Genomic DNA, 23,542 nt, shown 5'->3' with positions numbered 1-23,542 from the left:
TGTGTTAAGAAAAAAGTACCGTTAAAAGCTTTAGAGAGCCTTTAAAGGTTTTTTCTTAAGTTTGTGGTGTTATTTATTAACGATCAAAAAATATTTGAGTAGCCAAAAATCTCCACGTTTTTTCTAAAATAAATAATAAAATAAGTGTCTGAAGACACTTTTGAGCGTTAGAGGGTTAACGCTTGAGCCAATATTTACTTCCTATCACATAGCATGGGCGCTTTTCTATTCACCTTTGTAACCAATCTATTTCTGCTGACTTCACCGGAAGGGTGACCTACTCTCAACATCGGACACAGTACGATCAATAGACGTTGATCAGCCCTCTTGAGGTACATTTAAGGCCCCGATCTCTGGAGTAGTTTTAGTCTTAGTCTGGCCTCGGAACCAGAAGTACATTCAAGTGATTAATAAACAAATTATAACTTTAAATCGAAGCTTCTGTGCAATTAGTTTCATGGTAAACTAGTGGTTAAAGAAAGAGTCTTGTGTGTCATCTCCCATGTGTATCTGAAAGTAATGCCTCACCCCGACACGTATGATAGACTCAGAGCTGGCTCCAGAGTAGGGACCAGACTCTTATCCATGGACCAGACTCGTAGTTAAGACTCGTAACTTACATATATGAATGTACAAGACGTACTAAATTTTTGGTACGGTGAGCTTTTTTAAGTACTTGGCCAACATGTGGCTCTTTCGATTACGATAAATGTTGAACAAATTTGTCAAGCAGATCATAGTATTTCTAATCTTATGTATTACATTTTTTTACCTTTGCAGAGGGTATTTTAAAATTGGTCAGATGTTTGTAACGTACAGACATAACGTGCATTCCAAATGTTTCGTCTGTGCTGTGATAAATTGAGTTACAAAAATAAGTTTCCAACGTGTAAACATATAATGGCCAAGGACTGCAAGTTTATATAAATTTGGCACAGCCAAAGTTAGCGTCTTCAATATTTTTACAAAAATTTTTAATGGCTTTGTTATTAAAAAAAAAAAATTTATAAAGCGTATATGTTGAACAAAATTGTCCGACTCCAGCATATTCTTGATCTTTGTAAACATTTCCCCAAAACAGAAAGAAGCCATCGGAAAATAATCCTGCACTTGCACAATCAAGGCAATGATATGCCGCAATAGGGGAAATCATGGATAAAATCCGTTTTAAAATTAGAAGCATCATTCAGCGCTTCAAGGGAACATCAAAATTGAAAAGTGGTAAATTATTAGGCAGCCGAGAATGCAATTAAATTATTTGTCAGGTGAAGTTGGAACCTTCCATATGCTCCACAAAGATAGCTGCTGACCTAAAAAGGAACATGGTCACGAGGATAACTACAATACGCGTGGGGCTCGACAAAAGTCGTTCGTCTGGATCAACGCAAACTCCTCCTAGACCGTAAGAGCTACAGAGCTGTAATTTTGCATGTAGGCTTGTATATACTGCACAGGTTGTATATCTCGGATTTAGCCGGATCGGACCACTATATCATATAGCTCCCATACAAATTGCAAAGTCACGAACAGTGTCTTTTCTTAATAATTTCGTTATTTTTAGAGCCATGCCAAATTTGATCAAGATCGGGTCACTATATCATATAGCTCCCATAGGAACGATCGATCAAAAACAGTGACTTTTGTCAATAACTTCGTTACTTTTCACGCTATTGCTTTAAAATTAAACAGTTGTCAGTTTAACATTGACTGTGCTAAATTTAATCAAGATCGGGTGACTATATCATATAGGAATATATCATAGGAATAATCGGTGGAATACAGTGACTTTGAGCAACAACATCATTATTTGGCATGCTAAGATTATAGGCCGTCCATTAGACTTTTTAGATGAAAAGTTTTTCCGCTCTGACGGAAAGGAAAGAGTAACAAAAAACTAGTAATTATCCCCCGCCCTCTGGTTATTTACTAGCCGTTGTTTTGCCGATTTCGATTGGGGATAAAAAGATTAAGCACATTTTTTTTTATACTTAAAAAGTCAAACACAATTTTTATTCCCGGACCTTGTGGTAAACGACATTTTTTGTTCTTTGGTCAGTCGCAAGAACAAATAAAGCGGATGCCGACACCTGAGCATGCCACGTACAATTGCCCATGAGAAAAACATGAATTTTCTAGATTGAGGCTACAAATAGTCAAGGATTGGCCCTGTGATTTGTGGATCGTCATGGCGAAGACAAGACGAATCGAAAATTGAATTCGTTTAAACTCAAAGAGCATATCCGTTGGGATCATCGGAATCCTTGATATAAGAACTTACCCATCTTTAAAATTTCCTTTAAGTATTGACGCGTGAGTCACATTTGTCATCAGTTTTCTTATCATCAAACGCGTCTCATTGCACAGTTTTGCTTGGTTTAAATTTCTAAGCATTATGACTAGATATAAAAGGTAAGGTTAGCAGAATAGAGGTGCTTTTCGATGATGCGCAAATTGTCTTCCGCATGCTTTTGGCATTTATTTTATTTTATGTTTCCCTCATTGAGAGGGGTTACGAAAAAGTTTTTTGTCCCTAATAGATCCGCGGATATATAGTGGCGGTGGTCTAGCCGATTTTACTTTTCAACGGCGACGGTTTGGACATCTTGCTGATCAGCAAAAATTTTAAACCGATTCCCGCTTAAGTGTGAAACGCGTTCATTTGACTGACTGTGCTGATCGGTGCAGTTGGTAAACCAGTTATCCACATTGAGAAGCACATTAGTCTCTTCACGGTAAATTGGTTTTGGATGATGAGCGGCTCTCGACTTTTGGCTTAATGTTTACGGTAGCATTTTGTAGGGTCGTCGATACCACCGGAAGTTACGCGATTTTGCGTTGAACGGAGAGTCGAAGCTGGCGTTTGTGTTGTTCAAGAGGTTCTTGCAGCTGGTGAGGATGGAGAGAGCTTGGGCCCGAATGGATCGGCATGGTTTTTTCAAATTAGACAATTTGTAATAGCAAATTTACAATATATTGATATTAGTTAAAACTAACAGCTATATGACTGTGATTAGGCATTTCTGAGGCTACTGAGAGCCCTTCACAATTCCTTATATTTGCAAACGAGGAGTTTCTTTTAATACTACAATTTGTGAAGTGCATTAAAAACACGTCTGCAGGCGGTTGTTGAATTATGAATTCAATGCAAATGTTTTTTTTAGTTTATATGGTATCTGGTATCTGTACACCAAAATTAAGTTTAAAAAAGATATTTCGATGTGAATTGAGGTAGTTAAAAAAAAGAAATTTCGATTAATTATTGATCTTTTTAGATTTACCTACACTTTGTATACCCTTTTTAAAACATCGATCAGATTTTTAAAAATAATAATTATATATTTTTAAGCAAAATTGAACAGAAAGTTTAAATCTTAACTATTAAACTTACCACTTAAAGCATCGCAGTTTAAAGTATGCAATGCCTATTCCATAAAGAAAGTCGTGGTTGGTCCAATACATTTGGCAAAATTGGAGATACTTTTGATAAGCTGACAGAGCTAAAACGGTAAGAATGTATAAAAGTATATATATTTTTAATGCAAACAGACATGGATAAATATGCAACACCAAAAATCAAACCGCACCGGACCAGTTTTAAACCCTTGCAAACAGGGTATATTAATTTTGGTCTGATGTGTTCAACGCATAGAAGGATATAAGCCTAAGGAATTGGAAAATATTTGGGTTTTTGAAAACCATATTGTTTGAGTTGTTTAAAAGTGATTCAATTTAAATATACTTTTCCATAAATAAATTAATTTTTTTAAGTTCTAATACCCAAACAAAATTTTGAACTAAAGTTCTTTGAGTAGCTTTTGAAATACTTTAAATTTGAATTTTTTTTTGTTGGAAAAATAATACAGATGAAACATCTACTGTATTTTATATCGGTTTTGTAACCCACAAAAAATGTTCATTATATAAAAAAGCTTTTCCGACCCAATAAATATATAGTCATATATCCAACTCCAATACACAATAACATATAAATTTTTCGCCAGTTAAAGTTAACATCCGTTTTTATAAACAATTGGACACTTGCAATAACAATTGTCCCCCTCAAAATCAAAGAGTGTGAACGCTAATTCAGCATTTAAATTCGGGCCAATCAAATCGCATGAATATCAATCACGCCACTAAAGGGCTCACAAATTTAGCCTATAAATATAACCATAAGACATTTTTGTAACTCAGTTTTAAGTTTTCATTCAAATAATAAAGTACGTTGCTTTTAACTCACAATATCTTTTTTTTTCCTCAAATTTAAAAGGAATACTGGCTTAGTCTGTGCGCAGGGTTAGTTTGTTTAAAAATTTTGGCACGCCTCTAGCAGTTTTTTGACTATCGTGTTCAAATACGGCACACAAGATGGCCACGTCCTAGTTAGGTTGAAGATCCTCTACAATTTACAAATACCCGATTGCCTCTCGCAACTATTATTATCAAATTTTATCAAAATAGAAATAGAAACACGCGAAATATTCATATAGATGAGTTATACTGGGTGTTCTAAAAGGCGTAGTTATGTAGACTAATGGCGGCACTGAAATGCTCATGTGTCTGTGGAGTGGACGAGATAGCATATGCTATAAGGCATGCAAAACTTAGTTCACTTCATTTTCTTAATACAGTTGTAGTACTATATTTAATTAATTTTATAATTTTAAAATTTAATGACAATTTAAGCAGCTTTTCTGCTTTATTATTGTTGTTTTGAATGTAAGAAAGAATTAGTTCTAAGTTATAATGGGTTATAAATAGAGAGCTGCTCGGCTTCAATCAATACATATAAAGAAATGAATGGACTCGAATTGAATTGAATTGAGTGAGTGCTTGCTAATACTAGAGTGAATGTGTGTGAGTGTGAATGCATATTGCTTTTCATAACTCACAGCATCCAACGAAAAAAGTTCGAATGAATGAAGTATAAAACCGAATGAAAAATTTGGCTAACACAATTCGAATTCGAATTCATTCGAGTTATAGCTTACAAATTTTGTATAGTCATTCCGTTTGTGTCGTTGAAAAGATTTTGACCCATTGGCTTGGTGGAATTTGCATGCAAATTTTTTTCCTCTGCTTTATAAGACAAGTTGCAAAATATTCTGTATTCCAGCGAGCAGCGCAGCTTCGGAACGAACATTTTCCAACGCTAGAAATTTGATTTCAGAAAAGCGTTGTCTTATTTCTAGTAACTCAGAAAATATAAATAAAATTATATTCTTGCATTCCAATATAAAATAGAAATAAATGTAATAAAATATATGCAAAAAAAATAACAGTTTACATTTCATTGGTTTTTGTCTCTTTCTCTCTTTCTTTTCTATTATACAAATAAATGAAATGAAAAACTACTTGGCAACTCGAATCCATTCGAAACCAACTCACTTTTCTTTACCTGTCACAATTCATTCAATTCTCTTATGTGTTTTAGCTTTGTGTGTATGAGTCCTGTGCTAGAGCACTCACTCACTCATACTTTTTCGGCCTCGCACTCGAACTCACTCAACTCAATTTGAGCATTGTCAATTCGAATAAGGTTTTTTGACTACTCATGCAGCTCTCTAGTTATAAAGCCAGAGCGACAAAAGCCTTCAGGCTGGAGGTTTTTATACAATTTTTATACAAGCTTATCACCTTTTTAAAAAAAAAAAAAAAACAGTATCGTATTGTTTTTGACTGGTGTTTTTAACCACCAGACAACTTAGTATGAGTATATTTATATGAATATTTATATATATAAATAAATATTTATATACAGTTTGTCAAGTAGTTCTTTGCAAAATGAAAAAAGTCACACGAATTCATTTTTCAGCTTAAAATTTGTTATAAACGATTACTTTTTTCAAAATTTTTTTTTGTGTTTAAAGCAAAAATTTTACAATTTCATCCAAAAGAAACAAAAAAAAAAAAAACAAAAAAGGAAATTGAAATTCGAAATTCACACTGTCAATTAATTTGAAGTAAACTTAAAACTAGGAAAATATTATTTTTTAAGATCTAATATTTGGTGTGTCTTCCATTTGCATGTAGTACTGCCTGAAGACGTCGGGGCTTCGAATGTACAAGGTTCTGAAGGTCATAAATTTCGGGATTTTTAACTCATTCTTCTTGAATTGCCCTTATCAGAGACGTTTTATGTTTTAGGTTTTCGCCACACTTTGCTCGATCCATCATGGTAGTATATCATAATTTTTGTCTCATCACAAAAAAAAAACGTCATCCCAGTACTCAAGGGGATTGTGAACATTGGCAATAGAGTAGTTCAGCCCCCCTCTCAATGTTTAGGGCTGAAAGTAGTGGCTTCTTCCTCGCTATTTTTGATGAGTATTTATGCAGCTTTAAGACCTTTCTTATGGTTTCATTGCTTACGGACTTCTGGCAATCATTTTTAAGAATCATTTTTAAGGTTTGTCGCTAACTCTCTTAGGCTGACTTGGGGGTTATTGCTGACCTCTTCGATAATTTTTGAGTGATCGCGTCTTGTCACCTTAGATGGCCGGCCTCCGGAGTGCTTTAAATCCAACCTATTTTTTTTCTCCGACAATTTATTATATTTTAAATGGTTCTTAATTTTATTAAAAACATTTCCGCCAGTTCCTTTGCTGATTTTCCTTTACTGTGATGATAGTAAACTAGCTAAATCAAATTTTCATCAATCCGTTTTCCAGGCATTTTAAATGGAGTTAATTTATGCAAGATGTTGACAGCTCAGTTTCCAAATCAAAAAGAAATAATTAGGTAAATTTTCTTGGAAAAACAACTGCCGGTACACAGCTGCGGCTTCGATTTGTATTGTCTTTGCATTTTGCAATGAATTAATTGAATTTCGACGAATTTTCTTTTTTTGTTTCCTTTGGATGAAAATTTTAAATTTTTGTGCCTTACATTTGTTAAGAATAGCTTTAACTATAAGTTACAAAAAAAAAAATTTTGAGAAAAAGTAATCGTTTATAATAAATTTTAAACTGAAAAATGAATTTGTATGACTTTTTTCAATTTGCAAATAATTCTTTGACAAACTGTATATAAATGGAAAATTTTTTTTATTTTTTTATTTTACAGAAAAACTCCTTAAGAACAGAAAACAAGTTGCAGCCATCTTAACAGCGCGCCTCGTCGCGATTATCTCGAAATGATGTTTTTTTTTTAATGACTTTGCGGTGATTTGGATTGACGGAAAACTCGATCGATTTTCTTCAAATTGTTTTTAAAATGATACTTTTTTTTTCTCGAAATGAATTTTTTAGTGAAATTTCTAGCGACCAAAAAGTTCATTTTTAGCATTTCTTTTTTTTTAATTAACCAAAAAGTTAATTTTTAGCATAAAACGCTCCCGTATGGTCAAAAAAAAAAAAAATCATAAAAACGATCGTTCAAGAACAAGGAATTACACAAAACTAATGAAATTTATTTGTTTTTATGGTTTTAGTTGACCGGTTCGACCTGGGAAACTATCACCGCAAGCCTCTTCCTCTACGGGAAACATTGTTAATAGAGTGTACTATAAAAAAATTAAAACATTCGTCTAATGAAATAATTGATACATACCTAAAAGAAAGTCCAAACTTTCCTCTTTTTCTTTGACAAAGAAGGTATATAACCCTTTAAGAAATTATCAAAAAATTTTTATATTTGTAAATAAGAATATCAAAGAAGTTAAATTCGGCTATGCCGATGTTTATTTACCCTTGCAGTGCTTGACAATAATAATTTTACATTTTCAAAAAAAATTCATCAATATACAAACAAAACAATTTTACTCTTCATCCTACACAAATTCTTCTTCCCTCTTTCCCTAAGCCAAGCAACGCACTCATACACATACAGTTCATGTAGCGTTGCGGCTATGTGTGTGTATGCATGTGCTCTGTTGATTGGATGATGACGTAGTAGGCAGCAAGCAGCACTGTCGGCAGCGATTGAACCGATTTATATTTATTGACTCTAACTTGTGTTCTATTTATCCGATCGGATTGAAATTTTGGAATGTGAGTTTTTATATCCAATACTATCATCGTAAAGTAAATTTCGTGGGGATACTCCAATTTTTATGAAAATGTTTGTTCTGGAGCTATATGATATAGTGGTCCGATCCTGAAAATTTTCATACTTTATCTCACCCGGGTAATAAAAATGCATTTTCACATGCTTATAACAAGCATATCTTGGTGTCTTGCTCACTCAAACATCCGAGCACCCTAGCGCCCCCACCAGCCAACGGCCAGCTCCGGCCTTATGGGAAAACGTTTATATGCATAACTCGACTCTTTTTTGACTGATTTTGATCAAATGTCAAGTGTGCCAAATTTGATTGCATCAGGTAGAAAAATACGGGAGATATCGCGGTTTTAACAGGCGACGAGATTATGGCGTGGACATGGATAAAGTAAACTATCTTTGGACCTTTAGTCTGCCAAAAGAAGGCTTTATACTTTTCGAAAATTGGATTCAAAATTGAAATTAAGTCACTCAAACACCAGCTACTATACTATCCTTCTGCCTGTTACATACATTTCGCCGACTTGTATATATAATAATGTATGGTATAAAAATGGGTTTACATAATGCATTTGCACAAAACCTGAGTACACATCCAGGTGGACCATATGCGCCTGCAGAATAAACAGGTATCACTAGTTTAAGTTCGCTAAGAAGAGAACTTTTATCAATCACTGGACTAAAAATACAATTAGCCTTTTTAAATGATAAGGATACGGATTTGCTCGATATTCGGTTGAGGAATAAGTTGTTTTGAAAAAACTCGTAAACATATCGGCAATTGCCTGATCAGTGCTAGCTTATTTATTTTGAAAGGACAAAAAGATGGGTGCACCGAGGTCTTACGTTTAGAATTAACAAAATTATAAAATTGTTTAGGGTCAGAAGAAAACTGATGCCTACACCGCTGAAGATAATTCATGAAAAATTCATGGAACAGACGACTGTATACAGAGCGTAATCTGACGTGTTTTTTGAAACATCACATTTTTCAATTTGGATAACTCTCGAGAGAACCACGGAGGTTTGTTAAACCGCTCATGCCTACCAAGAGGCACACAAATATCAAAGAGTGAATTCAGAGTATCATTAAAGAAGCGAACAGCTGAGTTCGGTAGTAATAATGTTTTCATTAAGGCTGGCTAAGTCAGTCTTACAAGAGCACCTAGTTAGACGTTACTCATTTGAACCAAGTAATTGTGTTTGCTGGCAGATACATTTTTAAATTTAATGTAGGATGAAATTTGTCTTCGGGAAGAACAAATGGTTCGATCCTATAAACATCACAATAAAAAGAATCCAATACAAAAATAAGATCTAACGATTTTTCATTAGAATTTAAGAGAGGATTCACTTGGGATAAGAATAAACCTAGAAGGCCATCAATAAAGTCATGTGACATAAAGGGCAGCAACATTGTAGATTCATCTGTTAGTGACCATGCTGAAGCAGGTGAATTAAAAACACCAAAAACTGTGATAATGTCTTGACTAAAAAACAAAGAGAAGACAAACTGAATTGCCTCTAAATGATTTAAATAGACCACAATGTGTGACGATGGTGGAATATAGGAACATGTAATAAAAGAATTAAGGTTTAAGGGACGAAGCTAGTTTTTTGACACACCAGCAGATGCTGATGTGGCAGGAATAGTATTAGTAGTTAGTTTTTTACAGTATATTCCTTAACTATTATATGTTTCGGCCCAAAATCTTCTCGACATATAATGTCGAAGATATTGGCAGAAACACTAATTTTAAAGGACGAAAATTTAAACTTTTTCACCGCGATATTCGTTATAGGCTATTATTCCGAATATAGGCTATTACATCATCAGATGTGACATAAGGGTCTAGCCTAGAAACAAATATATGTTTTTTTGGTGGAATTCCAAAGAGAGGCCGCGGTCCCGAAGCGTCAGCCGCAGCAGCAACGTTGGACAAGTCACCCACTGTACTATGGTCCCGAATTCGTTTTTATACCCTTGCAGAGGGTATTATAAAATTGGTCAGATATTTGTAACGCACAGAAGGAGACGTTTCCGACCCCATAAAGTATATATGTATATTCTTGATCAGCATGAGAAGCTAAGTCGATAGAGCTGTCCGTCCGTGCGTATGCGTTTTACTCAGCCACCTTAAGAGCTATCGGGCTTGTTTTCTGTGCTTTTTATTATCTGGAGCAGATTACGTATGAGAATTATCAGGATCGGACTAGTATATTATATAGCTCCAGAACAAACATTTTCATAAAAATTGGAGTATCGCTATGAAATTTACATATGTGATAATATTGAATATAAAACCCCAGATCCCAAAATTTGATCGGATCGGATAAATATAACACAAGTTATAGTCAATATAAATCGGTTCAATCGCTGCCGGCAGCGCTGCTTGCTGTCTACATCATACGTCATCAACAGAGCACATGCATACACACACAGACGCAACGCTACATAACCTGTATGTGTATGTGCGTGCGTTGCTTTGCTTAGGAATTGAGGGAAGAAGAAGAACAAATTGTAGTAAAGTGTAAAATTGTTTTGTTTGTATATTGATGAATTGAGTTGCAGAAAACAAATTTTGAACATGTAAAATTATTATTGCCAAGGACTGCAAGGGTATATAAATTTCGGCATAGCCGATGTTAGCTTTTTTGATATTTTTTACATAAATTAGTAGCTAAAGAACTGAGAAAGATTTTTTGTCTCGTTTTTTGCAGTCGATTATATAAAAATTGTAGAAACTTGTACTGGGAATAGTGGGCGTGGCACAGCCCTCAATTTTTTTTATTTTGAGAACAATCTGCATCAAATTCGGGGATTTTAAAAGATTACTCACTTATATAATTTATGTAGTAAGATTTAACAATACTGAGTATTACATCTTACTTACTTAAATGAGTAGGAGTTTCAAATAAAATAAGTTGTAAGAATCAAAAACTTAATTTTTAATGTAATGTTTTTATTCAAAAAATTCTGCATCCACTTCAACTGAGTATTCGATATAAATATCGGATTTATCGGAGTCAGATCCATCCAAATCTATTTCTTCTAAATCAGATTCGTCATTCCGGTTTTGGCGCTCACTGATGCTAAGAGCTGGTACTTCGAATAGTGCCAGTACATCTGCAGGAATAGGCTTCTTTTTATTTGTTCTTTCGGCCAGCTTGAGATTAATGGATCGCTAGTGTCCATAGCTCTGTGGAAAACGTCCTGCATATTATTTAGCCGACTATTCTTTATGGCGTGCATTCTTCTGCCCTGCTTATATACATAGCTTGTTCCGTGCCTCTGATGCATTTCCACCCATGCAGCCCAAAGGAAGTGCGGATTTGTTAATAATTTTGGGTCCGTGAATTAATACTCTGTGGACTGTGGGTGTCATGGGGTACCAAGGATATTTTTTCATTAAAATGCGTGCAGTCTGCTTAGAATAAGCATGTATTATCATCGTTCAAATTTCCACTTCCATTTTGTTTTGGCTTGTCAACGTGTAATCCTAGTTCCGACCAAAATCTTCTTTAAATTTCCCGTTTCCGTATGAGCAGTAAATGTTTGTTATGAGAGCCTCTAACTTGCAATTTTTTTTAGATCAATCCGAAACGATAAATTAAGTACGAACTCTAAATAACAAATCCATGCATCCTAACTCATGTCAGAAATTTACATCAATTGTACACGCTTTGCTCCACATATTGGACAGGTTTGTGTCGATTTATTTCCTGTTAATGAGTTTAATACCTTACCATCAATCAAAGTCATGAATTTGGTTTTCTAAGTCACCTTTTTTCCTTTAAAATATGTTCAGTGGTTTCCTGTGTAAACTGAATTTTAACAGGTCTGCAAAATCTGATAGATTGCGGCGTGCGGTTAATCCAAAGAATCTGATGTAAATCGTTTACCAACTTTAACGGAATAAGTGTTCGGACAAACAAGCCTTGGTCTACGTTACCCGATTCAGTACTTTGAAAATTCTGCTTATTCGTACTTTGCCCTGTGGAACCGTCAAAGCCATAGGTTGAAATCAACTTTAATTCCGTGTTTGAATTAAACATTTCCATGACACTATTTTGCAGTGTCATTATTCGTTTTACTGTATGATCTAAAATATCCTGTAATGGAACGACTGCAAAAGTTTCAGAAATGGAAATGTTTTCAGGTCTACATTTTTCCTTTGCTTCAAGATCGGGTAAATGTCGCAATTACGATTTTTACTCTGCAGCCTGATGTTTATGTACATATGTGCCCTTGGTTAATCCATTCTCGAGTAAAAACGCCAAAGCTTCATCAGGACTTAACGGAATAGAAATTTTGGATTAATACTTATTTCTTATTTGAGTTTACAAAAAACAAAACAAACGATAAATCGTTGCATTTGCCTTTTTTTGCTGTTACTGAAGCCGCTTGAACAAGTAAAGATGTGTTGTGGTTTTCCTTCTCAGACAGCTCTCCCGCATATTTCCTTTTTAACCCTTCATTTCCGCGAAATTCTTCGATTTTTTTTTATTTCTCCTTTTTTTTTCCAAAAGTGATCCATTAAACATTTTTAATATGAAGTCAAAAACTGAGGATGCTTTGCGCTTGTTGTGTAGCCACACGTCAAGCAGTTCTGCATGCCCGAACTCAAAGATGTCTAGGGAAATTCGTGATTGTATAGAACCGGGTGAATTTGGGTAAAAAGTGATAAGTGTTTTATACAGATAAGACATTGACAAACATGATTTGATTAAGAGTTACAACAATCCAATAACTTTTACTTCACAAAGCAAAAAAGTTTTTAAGTTAAACACGATAAAAACAACACAGCAAAAAAACACATAAAATAAAGGACAAAACCATAGCTCGCAAATAACTGTCGACCGTTTTCCTTCTTGCGTTCTCGTTGCGAACACAACCGAAAAAGTTCATACTCTCTCGCTCTCGCTCTGAACAAGAGACTCTTGCTGTCTTGATTTATATTTTCTGTTGAGCTCTTTTCGTTGAGCGCTTTGTATATCGGTCTTTCAATGAGCAGTGCATAAAGAGCGAAACGAGAAACGCTCGCACGATGTGAGTCAACAAAAGACCGATTGACCGAAAAACTCAACGCAAACGGTCTTCACATTTATTTTTGTTGTTGTGAAAAATAAACATAATTTTTTGATTTTTTCAATTTAAATTTTTAACTTAAATTTATTTTAAAATTTTTTGGTCTTTTTTTCATATTTTTTTTAGAAAACCATATTTTATTTCATTTTGATTTCATATTCCATTTGCTTGCCTATGCGTGTGAATGTATACCAATACATACGCAAAAGACTTTTTGCTTGATTGAACACGACGAAACGGTCTTGGAACAACCAGAACAAAACAGTACAGAAAAAAACGGTTTCGCTCCGAGCGCGAGCGAGCTCATTTAAGAACCGAAAAATCGGTTGCTCGCTGAGTCTTTTCGTAGAATGTCGGGAAAAGACACTTATTTACAGACAACGAGAAACGGTCGACAGTTATTTGCGAGCTATGGACAAAACACATCTAAACAAGAAATACCACAGACGATCGAGTAAAACAAATCTGGAGCTACATTTTCTATTGTATATTATTTACTGGAAAATTACTTTTGATGAGACAAAGGAAAACGGAAGATGACTAATTTTTACTTTCTTCATGCCACGTGCGCAGAGAATCAAAAGCAAACTTTTAAAGCTTAAGAAAACTTTCAGGGCTGCACAATTTATTTGATACTTTAATTTCTTTAGTTTGTGGGGTATACTCAAATTTTCACAAGCATTGAAAAAAAAAAAAAAAAAACATAGGGCCGGGGCTAACTTGGACCGCGCCGAAGTTTGTATACCCTTGCAAGTTTTTTGTTACTCTTTCCTTACGTATAGCCGTCAGAGCAAAAAAAACATTTCATCTAAAAAGTCTAATGGACGGCCCACAATCTTAGCATGCCAAATAACGATGTTGTAGCAATAGCGTGAAAAGTAACAAAGTTATTGACAAAAGTCACTGTTTTCCATCGATCGTTCCTATGGGAGCTATGTGATATAGTCACCCGATTTTGATCAAATTTGGCATAGCTCTGAAAATAACGAAGTTATTAAGAAAAGACACTGTTCGTGACTTTGCAATTTGTATGGGAGCTACATATATGATATAGTGGTCCGGCTAAATCTGAGATATACAACCTGTGCAGTATATACAAGCCTACACGCAAAATGTCAAATCTATAGCTTTTACGGTCTAGGAAATTTTGCTTACCTGTTTTTTTTAAGTATGGGCGATGGAATCGATTTAATTTTTGTAATTTTATGAAACATGTATCATTTGAAGGGAAATTCAATTTACTTTCACACTTAGATTAAGAAAAAAGTACTTTAGTTTAAATTTGTATTGTAAAACGTCGTCAAACCAACAGTCCTCAAGACCACTTTTTTAAAGAATACACATGTGTAACTATAATATTAAAGATTTTGGAATGACCGGGCTAAACTATTGTCTATTTTGAGGGGGCTTTTTGTTCAAACGCACCTGTAAAAAAAAAAAACATCAAAAGCTGACATGCCAATAATTACGTGTAATCATCTAAATACAATAACCAACAAATAACTGAAAAAAATGACTTCATTAAATTTCTTGGGAGCCGGGAAAATCAAATTCAAAGTCAAAAAAGGGGGCTAACCCGCATTCCACCACTGTATATGCTTATAGATATTCAAAATAAAAATATCAATTGGAATTTGTAAATCTTCAATTTAAAAATCGTATTGTTATTAAGAAAAGTCACTGTTCGTCACTATGCCGTTTGTATTGAAGCTATATGATATAGTGGTCCGAACCGGCTATATCCGAGATATGCAACCCTTGCAGTATATACAAACCTACATGCAAAATTTCAGTAGCTCCTACGGTTTAGGAGAAGTTCGCGTTAACCCAGACGGATGGACAGACGGACGGACCGACATGGCTATATGAACTCGTTTCGTCGTGCTGATCAAGAATTTATATACTTTATATGGTCGGAAATGCTTCCTTCTATGCGTTGCACACTTCTGACCAAAATTTATATACCCTTTCTGTACATGTACAGTGAGCCCAAAAAGTATTGGCACACTTAAAATTTTCATCTTTCATCCCATGCAAGTTTTGTATTATTTGTCGGCACCCCAAAATAAAAATGCAATTCTGTATAATATGGTTTACATTAGCTAATTCACAAAAAAAAAATTCATTTTCTTAGCATTTTTTTACAGTTATGTTCTATAAACTAAAAAATCGGCACAGCTTCACGCCAAAAAAGTATTGGCACAATTTCATAGTAGATTAAGAAAAATACAAAAAAAAATCAAAATAAACTAAAAATTAATATTTCGTTGGGCCACCTTTGGCTTCTATGGCAGCTTGAAGGCGTTTCTTCATGCTTCCTACCAAGTTCGGCATCTCCTGGCTTCCAATTTTCTCCCACTCTTTAATAATTGCTGCTTTAAGGGTATCCTTGGAAGTTATATGATAGTTTCTTATTTTTTCTCCAATAATCCCCATACATGCTCTATGGGATTAAGATCGGGTGATTGTGGAGGGGTTTTTAGCTGCTTGCAGTGATAAATGAGCCACTCCTGAACCAAAAACGAAGAATGTTTTAGATCATTATCTTGTTGAAAAAGCCATTGAGATCCACTAAGGTCTAACTTTTCAACACTAGGGGCCAAGTTACTTTTTAAAACTTCCAAGAAAGCATACTTGTCCATATTGCCTTCGATAAAGGTCAGCTGACCCACTCCCGATGCTGCACAACAGCCCCACACCATGACATGCCCGCCACCATGCTTGACGGTCTTACGAATATTTTTTTCCTCCAGCTCTTTATTGGCTTTACGCCATACTTTTTGGCTACCATCGGATCCAAATAGATTGAATTTAGACTCATCACTAAAAATCACTGAGTTCCAAAACAAATCCGGCTCATTTACATATTTTTTTGCAAAATCAAGCCTCTTTTTTTATTGGCTTTTGAAATGTATGGTTTGCGCCTTGGTACTCGACCATGAAAGCCAGCCCTGTTAAGTGTATTTCTAATAGTTTGAGGGCAAAAGTTTTCCTTGAAGGTCTCCTGTAACTCGTGACACAATTTCACAGCCGATCCCATTGGGTTTTGAGTAACTGCAGCCACAATAACCCTTTCCTGGCGAGGAGTAAATTTTTTTGGACGTCCAGTTCGGCCTGCTGGATCCAATTTCCCGGTAGTAACGTAATGTTTTATAACATTTCGAACACTTGACGATCTGTCTACTAACTCGCCAATTTCCAGATAAGATTTGTTTTTTACATACAGTTTAATAATTAATTCACGAGTTTCTAAGGAAATTTCTGCTCCTCTGCCCATTTTGATCGTTTCTGTCTGAATTTAGATCGAAAACTGGTGCTGAACACATTATGTGTGTATGCTAGCAGCTCTTATTCTAAGAAAATCAGAAAAAACGGAACTTAGCCGTTAAAACAGCAAAAGAGTTAGACGTTATGAAAAATTGTGCCAATACTTTTTTGGCGTGAAGCTGTGCCTATTTTTTTAGTTTATAGAACATAACTGCAAAAAAATGCTAAGAAAATGAATTTTTTTTTGTGAATTAGATAATGTAAACCATATTATACAGAATTGCATTTTTATTTTGCATTATATTTTAATACAAAACTTGCATGGGATGAAAGATGAAAATTTTAAGTGTCCCAATACTTTTTGGGCTCACTGTACATACTTATGTACGTAGATTTCAGCTCTCACTAAAATTGCCGCTGATGTGGTTTCTGTAGCACACTTGATACTTATTAAATTAACACTTCGATCTGTAATTGATTATATTATAGATATACCTTCAGAATATTCACATAGGAGAAGATGTAAATGTCCAAGTTTGCACAAAGCATTTGCTAATTCCTCTCTAAAGTCGTTTTTATCATGATAAATGTTTTCTTTGCTGCTGTTCCTTTTTTCTAGGGATACTGAATTGCTGTGTTGATTACCGGTATAAGATGATTCTTCAATTTTAATGAATGCTGACTTTGGCACAAGCTTTTCAGTAAGTTTGGAACGACATCTAGTTACTTCATCCTGCATATTGTTGATTAATTGTTGAACAAGACTTTTAAGATCCACATTTTTCGGTTCGCATAGGTTTAAAAAACCATAATATCGGCTAAAATTAACTCAAGACAGGTTAATCATTTTATTAGCATTTAAAAATCTAAAACTTTACCTATCCAAATCGCAAATTGTGCTAATTTTATCAGAACTCATCATTTAGTACTACGATTTCCAAAACAAGAATGCTATAAAGAGAGACAAAAGAAAAACCCGTTTAAAATACCACAATACAATTACGATTATACTTGGTTCCCATTAGTTAACTTCGGTTAACTTTTTGGATTGTGCGTAATACCCGACTCCCACTATCAACCATCTTCAACGTTTTCAGGAAACGGTGCATCAAGCCGGATTCCTACTGGCAACCATTGAACATCTCGTTGGGGATGGTGCATAAAATTTTGCCATCGGTTTTAATTTGTCAATGATCACTTTTGTATGACATTTTCGACAGCATCGAAGTTAGTTTGTTAAGGGCGAAGCTCTTGTACTAATTTTTCATAGCGCCTAAGGGGCTGTCCATAAATTACGTAACGCGATTTTTGACAATTTTTGACCCCCCCCCATCCCTTTGTCACAGATTGTCACATTGCCTGACTTTGTTCATTTTTCAAGATTGCCATAAATTCTCTTTGTCGTTTTGCTGCGAAGCGTATATGTCAAACTTTCTTTTCAGAGACTACGACGTCTTTATATTTTATGTGCACAATTTGATGCTTTTTAAGCATGACCTTCGATGCAAAATAGATGTGGCATGACTTACAAATTCTTTCGTTTATGACATCGTGCACAGATGAACAAAAATAATCGTACGGCAGAATTTCCGGCAAAGTACTCGAACACATATTTGGTAACTTCAGATTTTTGGAAACATAAACTGAAACAAATTTACCCCTAGATGATTCTGTATTTTCTACACCCAATGAAATCGTCAGTCCATGTTCACTTTGTTTAAATATTAAAAAATGAGCTGCGAGGTTTTGAGCAGCAATTGATATTATTACATTTTACAATTTGGGTAAAATACTCGCTTGTCCTCACCTTCTCCGATATCCAAACTTCATCTTTTGACAAAATGCGGCTCTGATTGATTTCAGAATTTCAGGATCGATGTACTTAGCTACAGTCGGATATTTATCGATTTCAACAGCGCTCCATATTTCCCCTAATAATTTTTAACGGACTTTTCCTGTCTTGAAAGGTTATAAAAATATATGTTACGTCACAAGCTTTCCGATCCCCTCCCACCCCTATGTCACAAATTGTCACACACACAGAGACCCCCCCCCCCTGAATGCGTTACGTAATTTATGGACAGCCCCTAAGGGTATGCACAAAAAGGTGGTCTTCGGTATTGTAGGCTTCGCCAACTTTTTCGATTCATTTAGTTGCAATTTCCAACTAGTATTAGCGTTGAAAAATGCTGATGATAGAACTTGGTGGTTCTTGAAATAGCTATGCAGACAACCTTTTTGTGTGTTACCTTTGAAATAATCTTCTTTTGCAAGATTGAGCCGGCTAAATTGCAAGGTTTACTATTTAACATATACAAAGACATGATACGACTATTTAAATTCTTTTTCTGCCTATATTACTTGTTCGTATATTCTAACACAGTTTGTTTTGGCAGTATACATTCACCATTTGGTAGCCATTCAACTTGATTTCTTATATCTCTCTGACAAAGACTGGCTCATTGTTTTGGGAGATTTTAATATACCTGAGATTGCCTGGACCCTTTCATTTGATGCCTTTATAGCGTTGCCCTCGTCGTCACATTGTTTTAGATTTAACTCAAGTAAATCCTATCAGGAATAGTCGTGACTGATCACTAGATCTTGTATTTGCGATGGATTCTTTCAACTGCGATGTTTCCAGGACTGATCCTTTAGTTATTCGTGAAAACAACTACCACCATACTCTAGATGTTACCATTGACTTCAAAACATTCAAGACTGCTTTTAAGATATATCGTCTTCTTACATGGTTCAATCCGAACTTAATGATCTTCAGCGTTGGTGTGAAACCAATCTAATAAGCCGCAGCGGCTCTTTTATTAATGTTATGTCATTTACAGATGCACTCCATACTTAGCAACTTATTATCTTAACGAAACTCAATTAGAGCTGTTCGATGTTATCAATAACTTAGGTGTTCTTATGGACCATAAATTAACTTTTAATCATCATATTTCGACTACGGTTATTAAAGCTAAGCGTGTTTTTCTTTATTTAACAAAATGAACCTAGTAATAATAACCAAACGTAATGATTTTTGACTGAGCACTAGCTGCTGGGGTCTCGACTTGTCATACTTGTCTCATATTTTTATACGCATGCTCGTTCCGCATGCTCGTTGATGCAGGTTAGTAGAGAAAATGATTTTTGAACATCTTGGGTTAATCGTTTTACATTTTTGATTGCAGAAATTTTCACGAAGACTGTTTTTATTCCAGGAATCTTCATGTGGCTGGGGATCCAGATAATGGTTATCTTTTTTTGGTGCTTAATGGTTAGGCTGCGTATTTCCTGGATTGTATAATGGAAGACGTTGACGATATTATGCGCAGTACGTTCAAGTGGCCCCTACGACACCAGGACAAAGACTGTTACGCGCGAGTCCAAGCAGATAACTACCCATCTCCCACCAGTCGATATCACGAATTAAGAGCTTGTGCATTAAAATAACACCAAGCATAATTCTACGGTTAGTTAGGGAAGGAAGGTTAATCAAGAGAAATCTACTAGAATACGAGGGCAAATTGACATTGCGATCCCAGCTTAAGCCACGAAGAGCAACTAGCAAGAACTGCTTTTGAACGGATTCAAGTCTTGTCTGGTGCGACTCATATTGATATATATAGGACGGACAAGCGAAGTAAAAAGAACTTTAGTTGTATAGTGGTTGTCAGTTGTAGTTGTATTTGCAATCGTGGTGGAAATATGGGTGTTAAAATTTAAATTATGGTCCATAAGTACGCCCAAATCATTCATATAATTTAGACGTTCTAAAGGACTATTGTTTAGAAAATAAGTGACCAGTTGAGGAGAGCTACGAAAAAAGTCATTACCATACATTTGGTAGTCTTAAGATTTAATAGATTAAACCGGCACTAGGATTGAAAGTTTTTAAGATCAGCTTGTAGCCGACTAAATGAATCTGTATCATTATAAGTAAGACAAAGCTTGACATCGTCAGCATACATAAGCACACGCGAATGAACAATGACTGATGGAAAATTCTTAATGAATAGTGTGAAAAGCAGAGGGCCAAGATGACTACCTTGAGCTACACCAGAAGTCACAGGAATGGAATTGGAAAAAGAAGACTTAAAAAGTACCTTCTGTTTTCTATTTGTTAAATATTCTCGAACCCAAGTAAGGAAAAGAGGTAGAAATCCAATGTCGTTCAGTTTAAAAAGTAATAGAGTATGATTAACAGAATCAAAGGCTTTGCTGAAGTCCGTGTATATGACATCAGTTTGTTTAGCATTTTGAACCCCTTGATAATTATAGAGGTAAATTCTAAAAGGTTAGTGGTTGTAGACCTACGTTTCACAAGCCCATGTTGGGATGGCGAAATAATAGAGCTGCAAAAATGTTGCAATTGAGAAGTTATAATTTTCTCAAAAGCTCTCGGAATAGCGGACAATTTTGAGATACCCCTGTAGTTAGAGGCTTCGGACTTTTTGCCATTTTTATGCAGAGGAATGATATACGACTCTTTCCAAATAGATGGAAAGAGGAAGATTCGACAGACAATAGAAACAATTTTAAAATGGGTTTACATAATGCGTTTGCACAGAACCTGAGTACACATCCAGGTAGACCATCTGGCCCCGGAGAATAATTAGGTTTAACTAGTTTAAGTTCGCTAAGAAGAGAATTTTCATCAATCACTGGATTGAAAATGCAATTAGCCTTTTCTAAATGATAAGATAAGATTGCTCGATATTCCGTTGAGGAATAGGTGCACAGAGGTCTTACGTTTAGAATTAACAAAATTATAAAATTGTTTAGGTTCAGAAGAAAACTGAATCTTACACCGCTGAAGATAATTCTTATAGCATTGTGTATTAAGCATCATGAATTTTGAACGAGCGACTGTATACAGAGCGTAATCTGATGAACGACGTGTTTTTGAAACTTCTTATAATATCGAGTCTTCATGTTTTTCAAATTGGATAACTCTTGAGAGGACCAGGGAGGTTTGTTAAGCCGCTCCAGCCTACCAAGAGGTGACCTACTAAAAACTACAGTTCTGTTGTGCTCGAGTTCGAACCCCGACATAGGTGGAGTTTCCCCCGATGAAGCAATACTGAAAGGTAGTTCCGTCGGGGATAATGAAAACGATTGTGGATAACGAATAATTTTTTTCACTATGGTAGATGAGAAAGTTTGCAACGCCCTATCTGAATCATCGTCGGCAAAGTGCTATATTTGCGGAGCAAAGCCAAAGGAAATGAACGACGTCGGAAAATGCTTAAGTAAAGAAGTTAAACAAAAGTTTTATGAGTTTGGCCTGGCTCCACTACACTCTTACATACCCTTCTTTGAATACTTCTTGCATATTTCATATAAATTTTAGGTTAAAAAGTGGCAAGTGAGAGATGCAGAAATGAAGATCTCTGAAATAGCAAGAAAAAAAATTCAAAAGGAGTTTACTGAGAAGATGGGAATAATTGTGGACAAACCCAGAGATGGAAGCAGGGGATCATTCAATGATGGAAATATCGCTAGGAAATTCTTTGCAAATACAGCATTGAGCTCCGATATCACTGGTATTGGTGACAAATTAATTCATAAATGTGCACCTATATTACAAGCCATCGGATCCGGATGTAAAATCAATGCAGAAAAATTTCAAAATTACGCACTGGATACTGCGAAAGATTTAATAACTGCGTATCCATTGTATTATTTACCCGCGACCGTGCATAAGGTGTTAGTACATGTTTCTGCTGTAATGCAGTACGCATTAGTGTCGATTGGAGAGCTATCAGAGGAAGCTGCCCAGTCCAATAACAAAGAAATAAAAAAATGTAGACTTCAACATAGTAGGAAAATATCACGCACTCTTTCAAATACAGATATTATTAATAATTTAATTTTAAGATCAAATCCATTTATTACAGGACAAAGACAACTACCTAAAAAACCAAAATCAACCATGTTAAAATCAGTTTTTGATTTATTAGAAGATTCTTTTTAGTTTTTTTTTTTTGTTATATATTGTTCTTTAATTCATGAAAATACATATATTGTTCTAACATTTCTTTCCTCTTTTATTAAAAACAAGTAAGAACAGCTAAAGAGAAGATCCCGTAAACTTTCTAGCGCCATGTTGACTTTTTTTCTGATTGTTCCTATGACGGCTATATAATATAGTTATCCGATTCCAGCTGGAACGTCGTACTTACGCCAAAACTCGAACAATTTCCATACAAATGACTGTTTTCAACCGATTGGTCATATCGGTTTCAACTAAATTTGGTCAGGGTTTCTAAATCATCATAAACCTACCGTGTGAGTTTGGTTAAGATATCTCAACAAACAAACAAAATTTTCATACAAAGTACTTTTTTTTTGTCCGATTGCTCATATGGGAGCTATATGATATAGTAGTCCGATCTGTTCAATTTTTTTTTTTACATGTTTTAAATATTTTTTTAAATTTTTGTACAAGTTTTCATAACTATATCTCAAATATAAGTATTTTTGGCCGCGTATCCATACAAGTGGATCCACAGTGCACTGCAACAACGGAGTTCTGGGGCAGCACCTGAACAAAACGCAACTAAACCATCACCACCATCATGTAGTAACTCCGATACCACAACCAGAAAAACAACACAAAACTGCATCAGAAGACATGGAAACCGATGGTAAACCTAACAATCCATCCAGCAAACTTTAATAACCCAAACTACACAGTTTGAAACACTTACCGTAGAAATCATATCAAAAACAAAGATTAATATTTCATCGATATATCCCTATATAGGAGGGCCAAATAAGGCCTTTTAATTTAAATGCCTACACGAAAAAGTTAAAACACAAAAAAGCAACCAAATTATCCTATGTGACTTCAACAGCTGGCATCACAGCTGGAGATCATCTCAATATAACAGACCTCACGATAATAGAAAAGGCAGAATCCTACCCAAATTTTTCCAAAACTCAAACCTTACAATACTCAACGACGGCTACCCAACACACTTCTCCGCTCATAACACATTTATTTTATTTATTTTTATTCTATTTATTTTATTTTATTTACGTCAACTAACACAGCAGTCGACGAAAAAGCTTAAGCTAAAGACAGATAGTAATTAAATGAAGAAGGTAGCTTAGCTTTATACACAACTAAACATCCCCGACCCGGAGGAGGTGTTTTATTTGCACAAGGTGCCAGCTATG

The 23,542-nt window shown here is 35.1% G+C and overlaps 1 protein-coding gene across 1 annotated transcript in view; it reads right to left on the bottom strand.

Moving 5' to 3' along the window:
* Positions 1-17,334, bottom strand: part of Utx (Utx histone demethylase) — a gene marked incomplete at its 3' end in the record, with an annotated part of 233,247 nt that extends 215,913 nt beyond the window's left edge. The window contains exons 1-3 of the mRNA XM_068285047.1: positions 17,236-17,334; positions 16,853-17,175; positions 3,389-3,497 (exon numbers count right to left, since the gene is read on the bottom strand). Of these exons, the coding sequence (XP_068141148.1) occupies positions 3,389-3,497; positions 16,853-17,175; positions 17,236-17,279 (476 nt within the window). The remainder of the gene's footprint in view (positions 1-3,388; positions 3,498-16,852; positions 17,176-17,235) is intronic.
* Positions 17,335-23,542: the final 6,208 nt, after the last annotated feature.

The sequence above is a fragment of the Drosophila tropicalis genome, unplaced genomic scaffold (genome assembly GCF_018151085.1).
Source record: "Drosophila tropicalis isolate 14030-0801.00 unplaced genomic scaffold, ASM1815108v1 contig_109, whole genome shotgun sequence".
In the NCBI taxonomy this organism is placed as follows: Eukaryota; Metazoa; Arthropoda; class Insecta; order Diptera; family Drosophilidae; genus Drosophila; species Drosophila tropicalis.
The sequence above is the reverse complement of the archived record's forward strand: the minus strand, read 5'-3'. Positions and strand labels throughout refer to the sequence as shown.